General features: G+C 45.5%; 1 protein-coding gene across 2 annotated transcripts in view; it reads left to right on the forward strand.

The window, feature by feature from the left end:
* Positions 1-9102: 9102 nt before the first annotated feature.
* Positions 9103-22151, forward strand: part of NTN4 (netrin 4) — an 85077-nt gene continuing 72028 nt past the window's right edge. Inside the window, exons 1-2 of one of the 2 annotated variants that reach the window (XM_033953442.1) lie at positions 9103-9353; positions 16184-16713. In XM_033953442.1, coding sequence (XP_033809333.1) covers positions 9317-9353; positions 16184-16713 — 567 coding nt within the window. In that variant the 5' untranslated portion in view covers positions 9103-9316. Of the gene's footprint in view, positions 9354-15334; positions 15384-16183; positions 16714-22151 lie in introns of those variants that run through there. The other variant, XM_033953443.1, reaches the window with a different exon arrangement.

Genomic DNA, 22151 nt, shown 5'->3' on the forward strand with positions numbered 1-22151 from the left:
CAACAATACCCCCCCCAATTTGTAGTTGAACAACGGGTTCTTTTTCCCTATATGCATGACCTTGCATTTGTCTACGTTGAAGCGCATTTGCCATTTGTTTGCCCAGTCTTCCAGCTTGTCCAGGTCCCTTTGTAGGTCCTCACACTCCTCCCTGGTCCTAACTCTGCCGCACAGTTTGGTATCGCCTGCAAATTTTATAACCTCGCACCTTGCCTCCTTTTCCAGGTCATTGATAAATATGTTAAAGAGTAACGGCCCCAGCACCGACCCCTGTGGCACACCGCTCGTGACTCCCCGCCAGTCAGAATATTGACCCTTTACTCCGACCCTCTGCAGTCTGCCCGACAACCAGTGCTTGATCCATCTGTGCACATCCCCTCCCACCCCGTGGTTCCACAGCTTCTTAAGCAGCCTTTCATGTGGCACCTTGTCGAAAGCCTTTTGAAAATCGAGGTAAATGATGTCTATGGGTTCCCCATTGTCCACCCGACTGCTTATTCCCTCAAAGAAGTACAGAAGGTTCGTTAGGCATGACCTTCCCTTACAGAATCCGTGCTGGCTTGTTCTCAATAGGTCATTCTTCTCGATGTGCTCACAAATGCCGTCCTTGATCATAGCTTCCACCATCTTCCCTATGATTGAAGTCAGGCTCACCGGCCTGTAGTTCCCGGGGTCACCTCTCGATCCCTTCTTGAAGATAGGTGTGACATTCGCCAATTTCCAGTCCTCTGGTACCTCACCAGTTTTCAAGGATAGGTTGCAAACATGCTGGATTGTGCCCGCTATTTCTTGTCTTAGTTCCTTCAGAACCCTAGGATGCAGGCTATGTTTATTGTACCAAATATTTAATGCAGTTAATAATACCACCTTATTACAAACGAAGAGACCCTGACCCAGGGGTAGGGAACTCCGGTCCTCGAGAACCGTATTCCAGTCGGGTTTTCAGGATTTTCCCAATGAATATGCATTGAAAGCAGTGCATGCAAATAGATCTCATGCATATTCATTGGGGAAATCCTGAAAACCCAACTGGAATACGGCTCTCGAGGACCGGAGTTCCCTACTCCTGCCCTGACCTGTGACATAAAGTGTACCATGTTTCTTCACCACTAGGTGTCACCATACGCTGAAATACTTCTTTGAATATAACTTAACTACTTCAACAGTTTTTCTGACTGGATCTCCCAACCTGCCAATCTAACTGGGGTCCTCCGGGCCCTGCAGGCGTGGTCAGGCCACATCCTACTGAAGATTTCTTATTGAATCCATGTCTCTCATTGAACTTCCACTACACTCCTCACCGGTAATGGAACACATGTGTACCATAATTTCCATAAGTCCCATACCAGTCGCCTGAAGTAGCTTTCAGCCCTACTCAGTCTAGGCGACTTGTCTTCGCCGGCTCTTCCCAACTCCACCCAAAGGGTCCTGGTGGTACTTTCCAGGCAGATGAGTGTCCATAAGGCGCTGTATTGCCCCCCTCCTCCATCCACTGCCATGGAAGTAGCATCTTCAGGCCAGCTTCCACATGCTGGACTAGTCTGCCCACATCCGGGACACTCTCCCCAAAAGTAATGAGTCTCCCTCAGTGCTAGGGTGAATCAGAATAACCAAAAGCCTAGAATCTATTCCTCTCTCCCTTCTTATCCTATTCCCCCGGCCCCTCCTACCCAGGAAGAGGCTTTCAGCTTCAAGCAGAGCATTCTGGAAAATTCCACATCCTTCTGCAGCAGAGGCATTTTCCAGGGCTGAGAAAGCTCTCAGCCAAATGGGTTCCCAAATGACTCAGACCAGAAGTGTGATCAAGTGGTTGCCTCACCGTCTATTTTGGACTAGGGTTGCCAGATTGCCTCTTTGAAAAAAAAGAGGACACCTGGTCGCTCCCATTCCGCCCCAGGCCCGTTCGGTTCTGCCTCCAGCTCCACCCCTCACCTGCCTCCACTGGAACCACTCTGAGCTCGAGACCGCGTCTGCACATGCACAGATGACAGCGCAATGACATCACACGCATGTGTGTGATGTTATTGCATCAACATCCATGCATGAACTACCCTCCAGACGCGGCCCTGAGATCGGAGACTTTTAAAACCTGGACAAACTGCCAGGTTTTGGAAATCCCTCCGGGCCTCCGGACAGTCCTCTAAGAAGCCCGTGAAGGATATCTGGAAGACCCTGATTTGCTGAGACTCCTCAGGCCCCGTCCCTGAGGAGTCTCAGCAAATCAGAGCCTTTCAGATATCCAACCCTAACACTAGATAGGATGTGAATTTTTTAAATGTAGTAGGAGGGTCCCCCCCCACACCTCCCTCAAAAAAGAGGGTTACTTTGTAACCCTCAAAAAGACAAAAAAGTATCCTGTTGGGGCAAACCTCCCATTCAGTGCGCGTATTTGTCGTGCGCAAATGTCGGGGCGCAATTGTTGGCATGCGTTTGTCCTGCGCCCATTTGACGGCTCACGTGAATAACGCCTAAGGAGATGCGCCAATAATTGATTGTTAGCGTCAACTGTTGGCTTTAATTGGGGGTTCAGCGTGCCCGGAGCACTTTGAGAAAGGCACACAGCTGTCGTTGCTCTCTTTTGCCTTAACTTCGTCAGTGCCCCTTTCTGCCACTAGGTGTTGCTTTCTCTCAGCATTGTAGAAGCCACACTTAGGATGTTGTGAAACCAGCTACAACACAAATACACTATTTTTTCTGTGTTCTCCAAGGGCACATGCCAATGTTTATGTCCTCTCCTTTGCACATAATGGACTAGATTCACCCCCTCTTTTATTAAGGTGCGCTAACCGATTAGTGCACGCTAATGCGTCCATAGACTAACATGCATGCGCTAAATCTATTAGCGCGTGCTAATTGGTTAGCGCACCTTAGCAAAAGAGGGCCTCAGTGAATGACACTGAAGCCCCCCCCCATGGAATGCTATTCTATAAATGATGCACTATTTATAGACCAGCACTTAGGTCCAGGTTCTATAAATGGCATCTGAATTTAGGTGCCTAGATCGGCACGCCTAGCTGATCTAGGCGTTTAACTTAATTCTCTTACCCCCTCCTCTTTTACTAAGGCGTGCTAACCAATTTAGCGCGCTCTAAATGCTAACGCATCCAAAGAACATAATGGACGTGTTACGAACGTGGAGATGATGTGGTATACAAACCTAAGGATTAGATTAGATTAGTAAAAGGACCCCTTAATTAGCTCAATCGGTGCCGTTAATTGAAAGTGCCATTAAGGTAGAATTGTACGTTGCGTGATGATTTGGGTTTTTCATGACTTTATTGGCTGTGTTCTACTTGAAACCTCAATAAAGAGTGGGCATAAATGGGAAGTTCTCAGACTGGGAGAAAGTGACTAGTGGTGTGCCCCAGGGCTCGGTACTTGGGCCCATCTTATTTAATATTTTCATCAATGACCTAGAAGAAGGAACATCCAGTGAGATCATCAAGTTTGCAGACGACACAAAGCTATGCCGGGCAATCAGATCGCAGAAGGATAGCGAGGAACTCCAGAGTGACTTGTGTCAGTTAGAGAAATGGGCAGAGAAATGGCAGATGAAGTTTAATGTGGAAAAGTGCAAAGTAATGCATTTAGGCAGAAAGAACAAGGAACATGAGTATAGAATGTCAGGTGCAACTCTGGGTAAGAGCGAACAAGAAAAGGACCTGGGCGTACTGATAGATAGGACCCTGAAACCGTCGGCACAATGCGCGGCAGTGGCAAAGAAAGCAAATAGAATGTTAGGCATGATAAAGAAAGGAATCGCGAGTAGATCGGAGAAAGTTATAATGCAGCTTTATAGGGCAGTGATCAGACCACACTTGGAATACTGGAATACTGTGTCCAACTTTGGTCTCCCAACCTAAAGAAGGATATAAAACTGCTGGAGAGGGTGCAGAGACAAGCAACCAAGCTAATAAAAGGTATGGAGAACTTGGAATACGAGGAACGACTTAAGAGAATGGGATTGTTCTCCCCTGAGAAAAGGAGACCGCGAGGGGATATGATCGAGACTTTCAAAATACTGAAAGGAATCGACAAAATAGAGCAGGAAAAAAAATTATTTACAATGTCCAATGTGACACGGACAAGAGGACATGGACTGAAGCTAAGGGGGGACAAGTCCAGGACAAATATCAGGAAGTTCTGCTTCACGCAATGAGTGGTGGACACCTGGAATGCGCTCCCAGAGGAGGTTATTACGGAATGGACCGTCCTAGGATTCAAAAGCAAACTAGATGCACATCTCCTTACGAGAGGCATAGAGGGATATGGGTGACTAAAATTATGCCAGGTGTACACCTGGCTGGACCTCCGCATGTGCGGATCGCCGGACTTGATTGTCCGAAGATCTGATCCGGAGATGGCAGTTCTTATAAAACTATTCATTTAAAAAAAAAAAAGAAAGTACAATAAAAAAAAACAATTGAAAAAAGATTTTAAAAAATGAATTATCTAGTAGGTGCCCACCACTTCAGGGTAGGTGTCTACACTGAGGCACCTACCAGAAAGTGTCTATTTTGGGCATAGTTTCACTTAGGACTACCTTAGGTGCACTTGTTTAGGCCACAAATATCCTGGCCCAAATGGGGGTACGACTAAGCTCTTAACGCCTAGATATCACTCACTATTCTGTAAATGGCACCTAGAAGATGATTGACTATTGCTGCTAAATATAAATAAATTTTGGGGATCTGTGCCTAATTTTGGCACCAGGTTTCAGCTGGTGTAAATTCTCACACCCAATGTTTTGCATGGAAATCAGCTCAAAGCAAACCGATCATGTGCCGATCAGTTTGCGACCCCGACCCGATTCACCAACCTTCTGGCCGATCCTGTCCGCACCCGATCCGATCCACGCATGCAAATGAGGGAAATGGCATACAAATTTAGGAAGGCAGCGATTCACCAACATTTTTCAGGCACACCGACTGGGCTGGCCGATCCAAAACCAAGCGACAGATGAGGACCAGTTGCTCACTCCTTTCCTGCTCTCTCCCGCCCTGAAATACCAGCCCTGCAGCCCTGAAAAAACCCTGCTCTCTGCCGCCCTGCCACTTCACTTGGAGAATAAGGGTGCTGGAGAGGATCTGATTTGAAGACGCCATCAATTTGTTGGACCTGAGTTGTTCGGATAAGTGCAGTTCAAGTTCAAGTTTTATTAAAATTTATTTTATTTGTTATACCGTCTAATCAAACTTCAAGGCGGTTCATTTGATTCCATATTTCATAAATGGATATTTAATAGCATCGAATCGTTTCAATATCTAAAACCATGCTTTAGATATGATGTGGACCATGAATGTGCGATGATGGTTCCTGTAAATCTGTAAATGAGTGTGGTGGAGGTTTCTGAGCACCTTTCACAACACATAGGGGGTCCTTTTATCAAGCCGCGCTAGCGGGGTTAGCGCATCGACGTTTCATCACGCGCTAACCCCCGTGGCCGGCTAAAAAACTGACGCCTACTCAATGCAGGCATTAGCGGCTAGCGCGGCAGGTGGTTTAACATATGGTATTACACGCGTTAAAACCTCCTACCGCAGCTTGATAAAAGGACCCCATAATATATTTTTATTTTATTAATTATTGCTTATAGTAGGCATTTGAATTACCCAGAATTTACCATTCTAGGCAACGATATAATTTGTCTAATGGTTAAGCCGGCCCTGAAGGTACGAGCTAAATCCAAATCCCAAATTCTTTCCACCAGGTCTTTGAAATGTACTGTTATGTCAGTTTGTGCCAATCATCACAAAACTTCAGTCATATTTGTTTAGACTTCTAATATTTGCATAAAGACGATTAAAGCAGTGATTTTATTCTTATTAACCGGTTGTTCATTGTTAGCAATTAATTCAGGCAGTTTAGGAGAATTTCTGTTTGTCTGCACCTCGGCTGAATTCCTCTGAGGTGCCACAAGCTTTGGTCAGGCCTTCTCTATCAGGATGGACCCTTTTCGATCTGACAGCATCCTTAGATTGTACCACACTCCAAACCATGTGTTATTGGGTGACTGTTGGATTTCTCCCCAGATTTTTTTTCAAAAGCTGCTTCATCTCATTTATTTACCCGGATCAATCATATCCTCACCTCAGCCATCTCTTTTCCAAGTTGAAGAGCTTTATCAGACACTGCAGCTTTCCACCATCAGTAATCAAAGTCAGCAATGAGAAAGAGCATTCTCCTAAAAGGGGTCTCCAAACATTTCACCATGAGGGCCACATTGAGTACTTCAGCACTTTTCAGCGGGCCATAGTAAAAAAAAAGATAACTCTAGATATGAGGTATTCTTATGGACAATTAACCGTAACAACTAGTAACGAACTTCCAGATTCAATTTAAAGATTACTCACAGCGCCAGAGCTACCTACAATGCCAATTGACACTGTCGATCGAGGCCGAACAAGTCTGAAGAAATACCGCAATTACGATTCAGTATTAAATAAAGTTGTGAATAATACTGATATTAACATAATATGGAATATTAATATATTTTGAACTCGATTTTAATTAGTGCATTTGAAATCTATCAATAACCTGTGTTTTTTTTTTTATTTGGGGGGGGGGGGTTGTGGCTTCTCATTGGAAAATTAGTCCAGTTGGTGCATTTCTGCACAATTCTTCCACGGGCCGGATAAAATCATATCGCGGGTTGTACTTTGGAGATCTCTGTCCTACAGTCCACTGATGGCCTAAGGTGAGACTCCAGTACCCATGAGCCAGCCCTGGAAGACTTACTGGCAGTTCATCGCCACTGAACCCAGAGCCAACCTAACCATGAGCACGAATAATGAGGCCACCTGAAGCAGCAGTCAAAACAAACTCATAACTCAAAGAACTACCCTGTTTCCCCGATGGTAAGACACTGTCTTATTTTTTTTGGAAGGCCAAAATATGCTCTAGGGCTTATTTTCGGGGGGATGCCTTATTTACCCATGAAGAAGACTACAGTACACAGTTATTGTTGAAAAAAACAGAATTTTATTACCTGTATTGGATGTTCTGGCCGTGAACAAACTCCTGCAGTCTCCGTTAGGGAGGGATGAGGGAAGCTGCCTGTGTTTCCTTGCGCGGAGTCACGTGCGCGCGCTGCAGTCCTGTCACTTCCTCCTCTTCACTTCATGACGAGGCGCGGCACGCAGCCATGGAGGCAAATACGGTAGACGGAGGGACCACACGGAGTCACCCACCGTACCACCCGATTCGGGTAAGCGCAGGTATCGGTGGGTGGCTTATTTGCGGGGGGGTGCCTTATTTTACATTTTTTTCTAAAAAGGGGGGGCTGTCTTATTTGATGGCCCTGCCTTATCATCGGGGAAACACGGTAGCAGTGCATGCCAGGATATTTTAACCTATAACTTCTACATTGACCAGTGTAGTATACCAGATATCAATCAGTCAATGTGTTCTTCTATATCAAAAGAATTTTCTCTCTCTATTGATTCTCTCTATTCTTTGGGGCATCAGACATGCCAGTTGCTCGCCTCAGTTTTTGGCGATACAACAATCTTAATGGCTATGGCTGTGGCTTGGGCGAATGAAGAAGCCACAGCCATAGCCATTGTTGTATCGCCAAAAACTGAGGCGAGCAACTGGCATGTCTGATGCCCCAAAGAATAGAGAGAATCAATAGAGAGAGAAAATTCTTTTGATATAGAAGAACACATTGACTGATTGATATCTAGGATATTTTAACCTGCATTTTTATAGTTTGTGTAATTATCAAAATCTTGGGAGGGGGAGGGGGGCTGCAGACAGGGGCCTGAAAAGTAAGGGGAAGTGCGAGGTTGAAGGTTTGCCTAGGTCAGCGTTTCTAAACTGTCTGCACACCTAGTCAGTCAGCTTTTCAGCATTATATTTATTTTTTTTTTTTTAATGACAGGTTAAATTATAACTTTTGGTGGAATTCAGTATGCCATATGTATAAAATGGAACGTACATTTGCAACACAAAAAGGTTATATAGATAAGTTTAAGAAGATTTGGGGACCATTAATAGATTTTTGCAATGAATGATACAATTTTCCCCTAATAAGATATTGATAAGAGGGGGGGGGAGGGTTTATTTTATTCACCTTATAATATAAATAATTTATCAATATATCTTGTTGTATTATATGCAGTTGCCAAAGAAAGGGGAGGGGATGGGTTTATAATTGAGAAATAGTTGGTATACTTATTAAATATTATATACTGTTTCAAGATTATAGTAAAAGATTATATAATGATATGTTATATATATAGTAATGTATGAAGGAATATCGAGTGTGTACCTAATGAAATTGTATAAATTTAAGTGGTATACTTGTTGTTATATGAAAAATGAATAAAAAACTTTAAAAAAAAAAAGTTTTCAGCATTACCAAAATGAATATGCATGAGATAGTCTTTCAATTGTCTCATGCATATTCATTGTGATATTTAAAAAAAACAACAACCAAAACCCCACTACTGGCTTGGTGTGCTTCCAGGAAGGTGCTGGGCCTAGGGTGCCTTAGCAGCAACTCTTCTCACTCTGGTTTCTTAGCAAGAGGTGCGGCGCCCCCTATGGGTGACCCTGATTTAATTAAACAGTCGAGCAGTGGGCTCCCGGGATCCTCAATGAGAGGCACGTTCTAGCTTAGTGCTTTTGTATTTTGGTGGGCATGGCTGACTTCTCTCCTTTTTTTTTTTAAGGGGGGGGGGGATAAATCGGAACCACAACTAGCGCAATCCATTGCAATGTACTGTATATTTAAAAATCCAGGGGGGGTCCAGGAGGAGAAAGTGGGTCACTTGGGCAGGTCCAGCGTCGGGTCCGGGCATCAGCAGCTGGCAGTGTTTGTGCGGAGGCGGGAAGGGGGGGGGGGAGCCCGGGGGCGGAGAGAGAAGGAAGCTTTCGGAGAAGTTTTGCATGTCTCGATCTGACAGCGGGTGAGTCAGTGATTTACAGGAATGCTGCCTGCGTTGGGGGGGGGGGGGGCGAGCTGCTTTTCGGACTCCGCCGGCGGAGGGTGGTCCTTCCCAGGCAGCTCCCGGAGGAGCCGGACCGCGGGTGCTCTGGCAGGATGCACGGGGGACGCAAGGGGGGGCCCCGGCACGAAGAGGGCTGGGAGGGGGGGCGTGAGGGGTTGAGGGACGGCCGATCCCGTTCTCCAGCTGATGGCAGAGTTGAGCGGATATGTCTGGGGACCGGGCGAATCCGGGTCCTGAGGAGTTGCGTAGGGGGTCTTTTTTTCGGATCTCTCTCTCTCTGAAACAATGAACTGATCGGAGGCATTTCTTCGGCAGACTTCGCATCTCGGCTCCTTCCCGCACATCTTGCTCCATGCGCGGTCATGGGGAGCCTGGGCTCGCTCGTCTTGTCCTTCGCAGGTGGGTGTCGATGTACTAACCGTGTCCTTGTCTTTAGCGCCTCCAGGTCCTCGAATCGGCTCTTTAATAGGCCAAACGATCAAACTCTGATGAGAGACCGATGGGGGCTGGTCGGACATCCGTGAAAGAAGTCGCAAAAGAAACTATGGAGGAGGAGGAGGAAGGTCTTGGTGCTTATTTATTGATGGGTTGCAGAGAAAATCAAAGTCAGAATCCCACAGATGCTCTAGTTTAAGTTGTTAAAAATATCCGGTGGCAGGACTGGACTGGACTGGACTGGAGCTTCTGCAATTAAAATTAGAGCAAGGTAGTATATAGAAATATAAGGTATCACCTTATTTCCTTTATGGGTTTGTTTTATATCCATATATTACCTTGACAGGTGGTTTAACACGGCCACCGCACCATTTCAGAAATTATGATTTGGGTTGGATTTTTTTTTAATGGGGTGGGGGGGGGGGAATGTAACCCTCCCGGTGGGGAAGGGGTAAAACGCGGACCTCGCGGATCTAAAACCGCACGTCCTTCAAAATCCGAGGTCCCGCGCCACTTTTAGTCTCTGGCTCTGACAGACCTCTATGACATTTTAGCGCCGACGGATCCTAATGCTTCTCCCTCCCTAGGCCGAGACTAGCGGCAAAACTTTTGCCCTGAGGTCTGGGCCACTTTTAGTCTCGGCGTAGGGAGGGAAAAGCATTAGGATCCGTCGGCGCTAAAATGTCATAGAGGTCTGTCAGAGCCAGAGACTAAAAGTGACGCGGGACCTCGGATTTTTAAGGACGTGCGGGTCAGATCCGTGAAGTCCGTAAGGTCCGCGTTATACTCCTTCCCCTCCCAGTGACTACCTACCATACCGAAATTGTATATGGCGGGGGTGGTGACACATAAAGCAGAGGAGGTTATTGCGAAATCCACCGTTCTAGGATTTAAAAGCAAACTAGATGCACATCTCCTTACGAGAGGCATAGAGGGATATGGGTGACTTAATTTACGCCAGGTGCACACCTGGCAGGGCCTCCGCGTGTGCGGATCGCCGGACTTGATGGACCGAAGGTCTGATCCGGTGATGGCAGTTCTTATGTTCTTAAAAACGAAACAGAAGGCTACAAATAATAAAATCCATAATGTGATACCAGCAGTACTAAGCTGCCAGTCTGGAATTTCAACCCGGGGAAAGCCTCACATATACAGGGATCAGAAGTGTAAGAATTTAAAAAACCACAAGGAAGCCTAGAGGAACAGGGGGACTGACATTACAAATCTCACTAGACAAAACACAGATTTGCATAACTAACCAATGCAAGGTACTGATAAAAATGGCTGAGGACTGTCACTAAAGTCCTAATTGAATTCTTTTCAATACTATTCTCCCAGGGGAGCTCAGAATGGTTTATATGAATTTATTCAGGTACTCGAGCATTTTTCCCTGTCTGTCCCGGTGGGCTCACAATCTATCTAATGTACCTGGGGCAACGGGAGGGGGGGATTAAGTGACTTATTCAGGGTCACAAGGAGTAGCGTGGGTTTGAACCCACAACCTCAGGGTGCTGAGGCTGTAGCTTTAACCACTGCACCACTCTAGAAATCAAAACGTAGTAGAAGTGATAATCAAGCCATTGTGACATCACTGATGAGGTTGGCTCTTAAGCATTGGTGGAATGAAGCATTGTGATGTCACAATACCAGCTCTGGTTATCAGAGGCTGAAACAGTTTCACACTATTTATTCAATTTTCTATTCTGTTCTCCTAGGGGAGCTCAGAACGGTTTACATGATTTATTCATTTTTCCCTGTCTGTCCCTGTGGGCTCACAATCTATCTAATGTACCCGGAGCAATGTGAGGATTAAGTGACTTACCCAGGGTCACAAGGAGCAGCGTGGGTTTGAACCCACAACCTCAGGGTGCTGAGGCTGTAGCTTTAACCACTGCAGCACTCTAGAAATCAAAACGTAGTAGAAGTGATAATCAAGCCATTGTGACATCACTAATGAGGTTGGCTCTTAAGCATTGGTGGAATGAAGCTTTGTGATGTCACAATACCAGCTCTGGTTATCAGAGGCTGAAACAGTTTCATACTATTTATTCAATTTTCTATACTGTTCTCCCAGGGGAGCTCAGAACGGTTTGCATGAATTTATTCAGGCACTCGAGCATTTTTCCCTGTCTTTCCTTGCAGACTTACAATCTTTCTAATGCCTGGGGCAATGGGGGGGGGGGGGATTAAGTGACTTGCCCAGGGTCACAAAGAGCAGCGTGGATTTGAACCCACAACCCCAGGGTTCTGAGGCTGCAGCTTTAACCACTTCACTCCCACTCCCCTAATTACTGTACTGGAACCATTTCAAACATACACACGCCACCTGCATGTGTGTTTGTGTGTCTGAAATACATTTATAAAGAGATTCGCCGCGCACATCCGCTGTGCTAGCCTGAATTAAAGTTTGTGTGATGGATAGCAGTAGAGATTGGATAACCGGAAGGCAATGCCAGTGATTGTAACGTGTATAACAATGAATTATTTCTGTGGGAAGAATGAAAGTTTCTGCTTCAACCAAATCCATGTAGATGGATGAACTAACTGACAGCACCTGACAGCCTGTTCTTGCCCCAGGTATACTGCCATGCGAGAGGATAGAGGAGCCACGCAGGTTAAAATCCATCCATTGCAATCATGGCAGGAGATACATACCGGTAGTAACAGAGGTTCCTCTTGGGGGCAATGGCTCCAAATGGATTGTTTTAATCATACCATGTAAAGAACTTCATTCCTGAAACCAGGGTTTGTGGGTTTCTGGAGTATGATCTCAGTCTCCCAAATGTACTGCTGTATGAAGAGCTTCTTTCTTGAGTTTATAAGAGGTAACATGTATTTATTTAATTTTCTGTACCATTCTCCCAGGGGAGCTCAGAATGGTTTATATAAATTTATTCAGGTACTCGAGCATTTTTCCCTGTCTGTCCCGGTGGGCTCACAATCTATCTAATGTACCTGGGGCAATGGGGGGGGGGGGATTAAGTGACTTGCCAAGGGTCACAAGGAGCAGTGTGGGTTTGAACCCACAACCTCAGGGTGCTGAGGCTGTAGCTTTAACCACTCCACCACTCTAGAAATCAAAATGTATTAGAAGTGACCCAAGTAAAGGACAATCAAGCCATTGTGACATCACTGATGAGGTTGGCTCTTATTGGTGGAATCAGGCATTGTGACATCATAGTATCGGTTCTGGTTAACAGAATCTTTTCAGACTATCTATTCAATTTCTATACTGGTCTCCCAGGAGAGCTCAGAATTTATTCTGGTAAACAAGCATTTTTCTCTGTCTGTCCTGGTGGGCTCACAATCTATCAAATGTACCTGGGGCAATTAAGTGTCTTGCCCAGGGTCACAAGGAGCAGCGTGGGTTTGAACCCACTACCTCAGGGTGCTGAGGCTGTAACTATAACCACTGCGTCACTCTAGAAATCAAAATGTAGCAAAAGTGAGCCAAGTATAAGACAATGAAGCCATTGTGACATCACTGATGAGGTTGGCTGTTAGGCATTAGTGGAATGAAGCATTGTGATGTCACAGTACCAGCTCTGGTTATCAGAGGCTGAAACTTTTCACACTTTATTTATTCCATTTCCTATACTGTTCTCTCATGGGAGCTCAGAATGGTTTACATGAATTTATTCAGGTACTCAAGCATTTTCCCTGTCTGTCCTGGTGGGCTCATAATCTATCTAATGTACCTGGGGTAATGGGGGGATTAAGAGACTTGCCCAGATTCACAGGGAGCAGAGGGGGGTTTGAACCCACAATTGCAGGGTGCTGACACTGTAGCTTTAGCCACTGCACCACACTCCCCCAGTTGTGAATGAAAATTTTTTTTAATCAAGCCAATGGCGCCCAAAGCAATGAGAATATTTATATATCTCTCTGCCCCACTGAGGATCTTCTCTGTCTCCGCATGATTTGCAGAGTAATCACATGGGAGACATCTCTTGTTAGAATGTGTTATTATATTTATAAATTGCCCAGGAGCAAAGCGCACAATTCCACAAAATTTGTGAAAGAAGGAATCTCACTCAGTCTGGCTTTTACAAAGCTGCACTAGAGGTTTCTACTTCGGGCCTTGAGGTAAATGCTCCGACGCTCATGGGATTCCGATGAGCCTTGGATCGGCTTTGTCAAAGGAACCAGTGGCATAGGAGGCGCCCGGGCTGGTGGCGGCATCCCTCTGCTCCTTCCCACACTCGCACCCTCCCTTTCTACCCCGATGGAGTTGTATTATTTATCTCTTTAAGGAAAGACCGTGTGCCCCAAACCCAAAACAAACCGGGGATCCATTCATAAGTTTTATTCATTCTGCTGTCCCTCAATATCTCTCCTCGCTTCTCTCTCCTTATACACCTCCAAGAGAACTCCGTTCCTCAGTTAAGTCACTCGTAGCGTTACCCTTCTCTTCCACTGCCAATTCTAGACTTCGTTCCTTTCATCTAGCTGCCCCCTATGCCTGGAATAAATTACCCGAGTTTGTCCGTCAATCCCCTTCGCTTCCCATGTTTAAAAGCAGACTGAAAACCCACCTTTTTGATATAGCTTTCAATCCTTTGTCCTCCAACCTAACCGTTCCCCTTAACTATATCCACGACATCCTGTTTGTCTTTGGGAAGCAGAGCTAAGATAGTGATGTCATAATGCCTCATTCCACCAATAAAAGCCAACCTCATCAATGATGTCACAATAGCTTGATTGTCCTGTATTCCCCTCTGCCCTCCATCCCAGCCAGCAGATTAACCATTCCCCTGTATCCATGACATCCTTTTTGTCTGTCTTGGCTGTTTAGATTGTAAGCTCTTTTGAGCAGGGACTGTTTTCTTCTTCTTTGTGACTCTGTGGAGCGCTGCATGCATCTGGTAGCGCTATAGAAATAATTAATGGTAGTAGTAGTAGTATTCTTAAAGGTCAAAGAGTAGCCGAAGCTCCAAAAATCTTTGAAACTGATGAAATGTTTTAAATCATTTGGAACGCTTTAAAGTCATTACAGTTTTAAAAGCACAGCAGTGGATTTCCACCAATTTACATGGTCAGCAGAGCAGTCCTTGAGAAATATTTTCTTGGCATATTTCAAATAGTAATTTCTTGGCCCATGGCCTGCACTGAATGAAATTCAGAAACCTCTGTCATTTAACCCAAGGAGGGTAATTTTCAAAAGCCATTCACTTACATATATGGTTAATTACATGGGTAAAAGTCCTTCAGGAAATTTGCCAACCCTCTATGTTCATAAAAGTGAATTGTTCCACAATCCTGTGCTTTTATCCAAATTCCCAGGGTGGGTTTAGGCAGGAGAAGCAATAACATGCACAGTTCTGCATTTTTAAAAATTACATGTGTTATTTTTCACAGACAAAATGGTGCAAGTCTCTGTGTGTAATTTTTCCTGGATAATTTTCAACTGGTCCAAAAGTTGTGCCATGGATTTTGCATCTCAATGCATGGTATTGAAAATAACCAATATTTTGATGCAAGCATTGTATTTTAAAATTCACTTAGGTGAATCCAGTACTGGTAATTTCCATTGCTGCTTCCCCCACCGCCCCACCATAGTATCTGCTCTGTCTTCGCTCCCCTACTTGTAAGAAGCTATTTGCTTCTGCATAATCTTTCACTGAACAGCTGTAGCTAAAAATCTCTACTGTGACTGGCTTCAGGGCAGCTGCAACAGTACTGAGCACCCTAGGTAAATCCTAAAGAATAAGATTCCAGAACCCCAAAGAGTAGCAAGATTTTGGAATCCCAAATAGTAGAAACATTCCAGAACCCCAAAGAGTAGCTAGATTTTGAAATCCCAATTCCAGAATCCCAAAAAGTACCTCTTTAAAAATCTTCACCAGTGCGAACAACTATTCTAGCCTGTTGCTCACACCGGCCTGGCTCCCTCTGAAATTACTTCTGGGTCACAGGGCCAGGAAGTGATGTCAGAGGGAAGGTCAGCACAAGCAGCAGGCTGGAGAAGCTGCTTGTGTAGGCAAAGATTTAAAGGTACGGGGGTGGGAAGGAAGAGCGCAAGTGTGATGGGGGAAGCAGATAGGAGGGGGAGGGGGAGGGGGAGCACCACCACCCTGGGTGCTTCCTACCTGGGTACTTTGTACAATGCGGCACCTGCCATGAAGCACTGTTCCCTCTAAGCTAAGTGGGAATCCTCCAACTGCATTGTGTCTTGAGCCTCTAGAGACAGGCAAGTTCCCTGGAGTCCTGCGGAGTTTGTCTGTCCCTCACTACTGTAAATATGGTAATGAAATAGCACCCCTCCCACTGGCAGAACTGTAGATAGAGGACTCCTGCTCGGGAAAACCCGGACATGTCCTCTCTTTAGAGGACTGTTTGGTTTCCCGGATGGACTTTCCAAAACCCGGCAGTTTGTCCGGGTTTTGGAACGCCTCGAGCTCCGGCCGCTTCTGAAGGGCCTTCAACAAGCATGCGTGGATGATGTCGCACGCACCCGCGCATGCTGGAGGCCCTCCAGATGCGTCCTGGAGGTTGGCAAAAAAGAGACGAGGCTTTTGGGGGCGGGACTGGAGGCGGAATGGAGCGGGGCTGGAGGCAGAACAAGGCAGGACTGGGGGCAGAACAGGGCAGGGCCGTGCATCCAGGTTTTCCTATCCTTAAATATGGTAACCCTAGCTTAGAGGGAACAGTGCTTTGGAGCAGTGAAAATCTGTGCAAGAATGTTTGGGATAAGCTCTGGGAGGTGCTTGTGGCTTTTTAATAGGCAGTCTATTATGAAATTGCCTGCAAAGGACTGTGATCAGGAGTAAATACATATTTTTCTTCCCCGTTAGGATTAAGTGCTGTGGTCAGTGTGGGGTCCTGTTGTGAAAGAGCATGCAACCCCCCTATGGGAAACCTCGCTATTGGACGGAGGCTGTGGACAGACACGACGTGCGGTCAGAATGCCAGCGAACTCTTTTGCACATACTGTGAGAATGCAGACCGGAGCTGTGGGCGGCCCAAATGCGCCACGTGTAATGCCGCCCATCCACAGCTTGCTCATCCAGCTTCGGCCATGGCAGACTCCTCCTTCCTGCGCCCCCGCACCTGGTGGCAGTCTTCTGAGGGCGTGCGCAGGGAATTCATCCAGCTGGATTTGGAAACCGAGTTTTACTTTACTCACTTAATAATCGTGTTCAAGTCTCCCAGGCCGGCGGCCATGATCTTGGAGAGGTCTCAGGATTCGGGGGCGACCTGGAGCCCGTACAAGTACTTTTCCGCAAACTGCTCTGCAACCTTTGCCCTTGAGGACGATGTGACGGTGAAAGGAGCTATTTGCACGTCAAGATACACCCACGCTTTTCCCTGCAGTGGAGGAGAGGTAAGTTCACCTGTTTTGAAGAGCTGCCCTGTGATTTTTATAAGCCATTCCTCCTCTCGTATTCTGAGCTTCAAATTCTCTCAAATAACTTCCCCAGCTCCTTTATTAGTTTCTTTAGTGTCTTCTTAGCATCTTAAAAATCTCAAGGAACATTGTGACCTCTTACTTCACTCCTGAATGTACCTTGTTCTTTTCTGTGACAGGTTATGATCAGGTTATGATCAGGTTATGAAACCATATTTTTTTAATATACTGGGTATACACTGGTATAAAATCATGCAATAAAAATCATAACAAATTCTAAGAAATATGATCACGCAACACAGCTCCTGAGAAATGCTCATGGGCTGCCAATTCCTCACCGCATCTCTTGTAAAATTGCCCTTCTTATCATTTAAGATTCATCAAATAAACCTTCCTATTGTTTTTTTAGACAGACTATTGATACCCCCACACCCTTCCTAGAGCCTTACGTTCGAGTAACCAAAATCTCCTCTCAGTACCCTCACTAAAAAAATCATCCGCACCGGACGTAATGAGATCTTTTCGCTCGCTGCACCCCAGTTATGGGACTCGCTCCCAGCCCATCTTCGAGACAAACCCATACTCTATAACAGTGGTCTCAAACTCAAACCCTTTGCAGGGCCACATTTTGGATTTGGAGGTACTTGGAGGGCCTCAGAAATAAATAGTTAATGTCTTATTAAAGAAATGATAATTTTGCATGAGGTAAAACTCTTTATAGTTTCTAAATCTTTCCTTTTGGCTAATTCTTAATAATAATATTGTCATTTATAGCTAAAGAAAAAGATGATCAAGAAACGGTTTTACTTTACTTTTGTGATGATGATAAACATACCGAGGGCCTCAAAATAGGACCTGGTGGGCCGCATGTGGCCCCCAGGCCGCATGTTTGAGACCACTGCTCTATAAGGATGCCTTTGAAGCTTAAAATCGTTAGTCTCGGCTTATCTAAACATTAGAATGCTTAATCCTTAACTCTCACCTGGTTTTCAGGAGAGATTTTGCTCTCGGTCATGTCCCCAACCTATTGATTTTCCCCTTTAATGTTGCCTTTCCTTAAACTATTGTATTTCTACTCCTTTTATCTGTCCTGTTCCTGTCCATTTGCTGTTCAATGATTTTCTTGTTCGTACTTTTATAAGTGTTTCCCATCCCCTAATTTTAGTATGTACATTGCATAGAAATTTTTATATCAAATTTTAAATAATCTTGAAACATTTTAATCCTTTTTGATTCTCTAAATGTCGCCTCGTGGCACCTAACTTGACTTAGGCACCTAGTGTTAGGCATCGATATATTATTTTTATTTATGTAATGGCTGATTACCCGGCGTAGCCCGGTTGTTTATTTATCCAAAAATATCCCCCTCCCCACATGTCCCACTCCCACATGTCTCATATGGGGTCAGACTTATAGACCTCAATATGTATACTCTGGAGAGAGGGGATATGTTAAGAGACGTTTAAGTATCTCCATGGCATTAATGCACAAGAGGTGATGAGCCTTTTTCAACTGAAGGAAAACTCTGGAATGAGAGAGCATAGGATTAAGTTAAGAGGCTATAGCTTCAGGAGTAATCTAAGGAAATACAGTACTTTTTTTTATAGAAAGGATGGTAGATGCATGGAATAGCCTCCTGGTGTCTGAATTCAAGAAAGTGTGGGATCTCTTAGGGAGAGAAGGAGATGATGGATGGGTCATTTAGCCTTTCTCTTCCATTATGTTTCTATAACCATAAAGCTCTATGACCTCACAGTGCAAGTTTTAAGAGCCTTAGCTTATAACAATAATGCTCTTTGACCTCACAATACAGGGAGGGGAGGAGATAGTAGATGCTGCAGATGGGCAGACTGCATGGGTCATTTGGCCTTTATCTGCTGTCTAGAGGTGATATGATACAACACAAACAAACCTTTTCCAGAGAAGGGAAGGCAGTAGAACCAGAGGACATGAATTTAGGTTTCAGTGGGGCTAAGACAGAAATAACAACAGGAAGTACTTTTTCATGGAGAAGGTGGTAGATAGCCTGGAATCCCACCGCAGGAGGTGATGAAGATGAAAATGAAAACGATAACAGAATTTTAAAAATGTGTGGGATAAATGCAAAGGAATCCTATTTGGAAAGAGAATAGAACCCAACAAGCTTGGCGGTATATGCATGGCAACGCCAGACAAATGGGGAAACAAAGCCAGTGCCGGGCAGACTTCTACAGACTGGGAAGATTTGGAAGGGCTGGGATGAGGCTTTTGATGACAGCTTCAGTAGTTTGAGAACAAGGCCAGCGCTGGGCAGATTTCTAGTCTGTGCCCTGAAAACGACATGAACAAAGTTTATCTTGTTGGGCAGACTGGATTAGGTTACCAGATTTCCGGATTTGTAGAGGACCGTCCAGGTTTGTCTGGGTTGTGAAAACCATTGAGCTTGGGGCCGCGTCTGGAGGGCATCTGAGCAAAGATGAGGTTGGTATGGGGCTGAGGTTGGGGGGGGGGGGGGTGGAGCAAAACGTGGTGGGGCAGTGGGTGGACAGGGGCAGGGTCACATGTCCTCTTTTTTTAGAAAAAATATGGTAACCCTAGACTGGATGGACTATACGGGTCTTTATCTGCTGTCATCTTCTTTGTTACTAATGGCCTCATTAATAAAGAGGGAAAAATGTCCAAAATGAGGCATAAAGGGGCAGATGGATGTTTTTCTCACCAAACCCTTCCAGCTTGCTATTTTTGAAACCTATTTTCTAGACAGATTTCTAAGCTGTTCATCCGCAGTGTGTCTAAATTCTAGGATTTAAGGGAAAATTGGACGCACATCTTCTTGCAGGACACATTGAGGGATACGAGTGACTAATGTATGCACCAGGGTACGCCTGGCTGAGCCTCCGTGTGTGCGGATCACCGGACTGGATGGACCCCAGGTCTGATCCGGTGCAGGCATTTCTTATGTTCTTATTTAAATCTTGAGTGGGTGTGTTAAAACCTTCAAAACTGCATGCATTATTCCCCGTATACTTTACGGAAACTCCGCGGCTGCTCTCATCCAGCTCTTCTCCAAGGCATGCTCTACTTCCCGCAGAACCTTCAACAGAATATTCTAAATCTCCCTTCCACAAAAAAATCTGCAATACAAACGTGTTTTCCACTCCACGCTCACCTTTCTAGGCGTAAAAACGTGGAATGACCTTACTGAAATGACCAGGACGGAACCTAACCACATCAAATTCCGTAAGAAACAGAAAACTCATCTATTTGACACTTAATCACCTGTATCCTCTCCTTCCCCCTCCACCCCTCTCTCTCCCCCCCTCTTCTCCCACCCCTGCTCCCCCTTCTCCTTTCTCACCCCCCTCTTTAAGTCGCCTTGAGCCTACCTAGGTATGAGAAACGCAGAAATAGAAGATTAGATTCGATTAAAGGTATGGCGCGGGGCAGGCTTATGACCAGAACGTTTCTCTGACGAGTCAAGTTCAATTCGGCTACCACTTATTCATACCACAGTAACTATAACATGCTGCAAGACGCTGTGATTCAAGAAATAAGGCTGTAGTTCAGGAAGGAGAGCTCCTCATCTGGGAACTTTATCATCTGGATTTCTTTGAACCTCGGAAAAGCGTGCGGTAACTCAACACCCACCGGCAGGCATCTTCACAGGCCCTTGATATTTTTTTTAAAAAAAAGTTTTTCTGCGCCTGCTGTGCGCACCCGCCCTTCCCTTCCCTCGTACCTCCAGTTGAAGTTGTTGCTCGCGGCGGTCAACCGCGTGCTCCCTGTGACCCCCGTCGGCTCTCCCTCTGATGTCACTTCCTATGAGCGGCACCCGGAAGTAACATCAGCAGGAGAGCCGACAGGGGTCTCGAAGAGCACGTTGTTGACCGCTGCGAATGACAACCACAACTAGAAGTTGGGGGAAGGGAATGGGGGTGCGTGCTTGGAGGGGAGGAATGGGAAAAGGCGGGGGGGGGGGGTCTGAGAGGAGGAGGGGTGTCAGTGCCCCCCCACCAACATGGCGCCTGGGGCAGACCGTTCCTCTTACCTCCCTTACTATGGCCACTGGTTGTGGGTTCAAACCCTGTGCTGTTCCTTGTGACCCAGGGCAAATCACTTAATCCCCCATTGACCCAGGTACATTAGACAGAGTGTGATCCCATCAGGACAGACAGGGAAAAAGTCTGAGTACCTGAATGTGAACCAGTTAGCCTATAAGTGGTACATAAACACTAAAAATGAATAAATATTAATACTCTGTAGCATTTCATCAGTTCATAGCGAAGCCGTCCTAAAAAGCTAATCTCCCCTTTAGCTACTTATACATTGCAATACTTTCCAACCTTTTCATCTTCATCGTATTTGGCAAACGTACTGACGCATTTCCAGACTTTCAAGATTTAAGCACATGTTTCCACTCCATGTGCTGGATTTGTACTCGTTGTATGCCAACCCGGATCAGCCTTCAGGTATTAGCTTTTGCATCGTTCTTATAGAGATGACTCTCCAGCCTCAGATTTCAATATCAGTGGTAGGGTTGTTGTTTTTTTGTTTTTTTTTTTTGCAATGGACTAACTTTTAAAAAGTAGTTTAGCGTGCGTATGATGGGAGTACATTATATAGCTACTGCTCTGTTTAAGTGTCTCATCGAGTCCTTGGAGAATAAGGGGTTGGGACCAGGTAGATCGCCACGTAGAATTCAGATCTGAGGTCAACAGCAATTTTTAAAATGTGTTTTGTAGCCCAGGTTCTCATACCAGGAGATGTGGTAAATCTCGTGATGTTTCATTTCCTTCTTTAGAACAGAAATTTGCATATGGTTAAGATGACTAAGCAATGGCTGGGCACCTTTCCAAATGCCTGATGTCAGCCCTCATACAGGAGGCTTTAAAATGCCTGATAATACCACAGAGTGCTCTGGCCTCTCTGAAACGACAACTGAACTGGGAAAGAATAAAACAGCAGCCGTTCTGAAGAAAAAGTATGAGCCAGACATTATGGGCTGCTCTGAAGTAGAGAATGACACAGGGGAAAAAAAATCTGTCCCCGTCACTGCCCGTCCCCGTCCCCGCTGTCCCCTTCACCGCCCCGTCCCTGCAGCATCCACCCTTCCCTCTCGCCACCTCACCGCCCTTCAGTGGCCCGAGAATCTCCCTCCCTCCCCCTTACCTTTGCGGCGTGTGGTTCATAGACAACGGTGTGAAAGACAAAAGCACGCGCTGACAATTGAGCACAGCGCGCGCCACCGCGCCGCTCTAAATTACAGTTTTTAGGGGCTCCGACAGGGGGTTTTGTTGGGGAACACCCCCAGTTTACTTAATAGACATCGCGCAGGCGTTATGGGGGGTTTGGGGGTTGTAACCCTCCACATTTTACTGTAAACTGAACTTTTTCCCTAAAAACAGGGAAAAAGTGAAGTTTTCAGTAAAATGTGG

The sequence above is a fragment of the Geotrypetes seraphini genome, chromosome 7 (genome assembly GCF_902459505.1).
Source record: "Geotrypetes seraphini chromosome 7, aGeoSer1.1, whole genome shotgun sequence".
Lineage (NCBI taxonomy): Eukaryota > Metazoa > Chordata > Amphibia > Gymnophiona > Dermophiidae > Geotrypetes > Geotrypetes seraphini.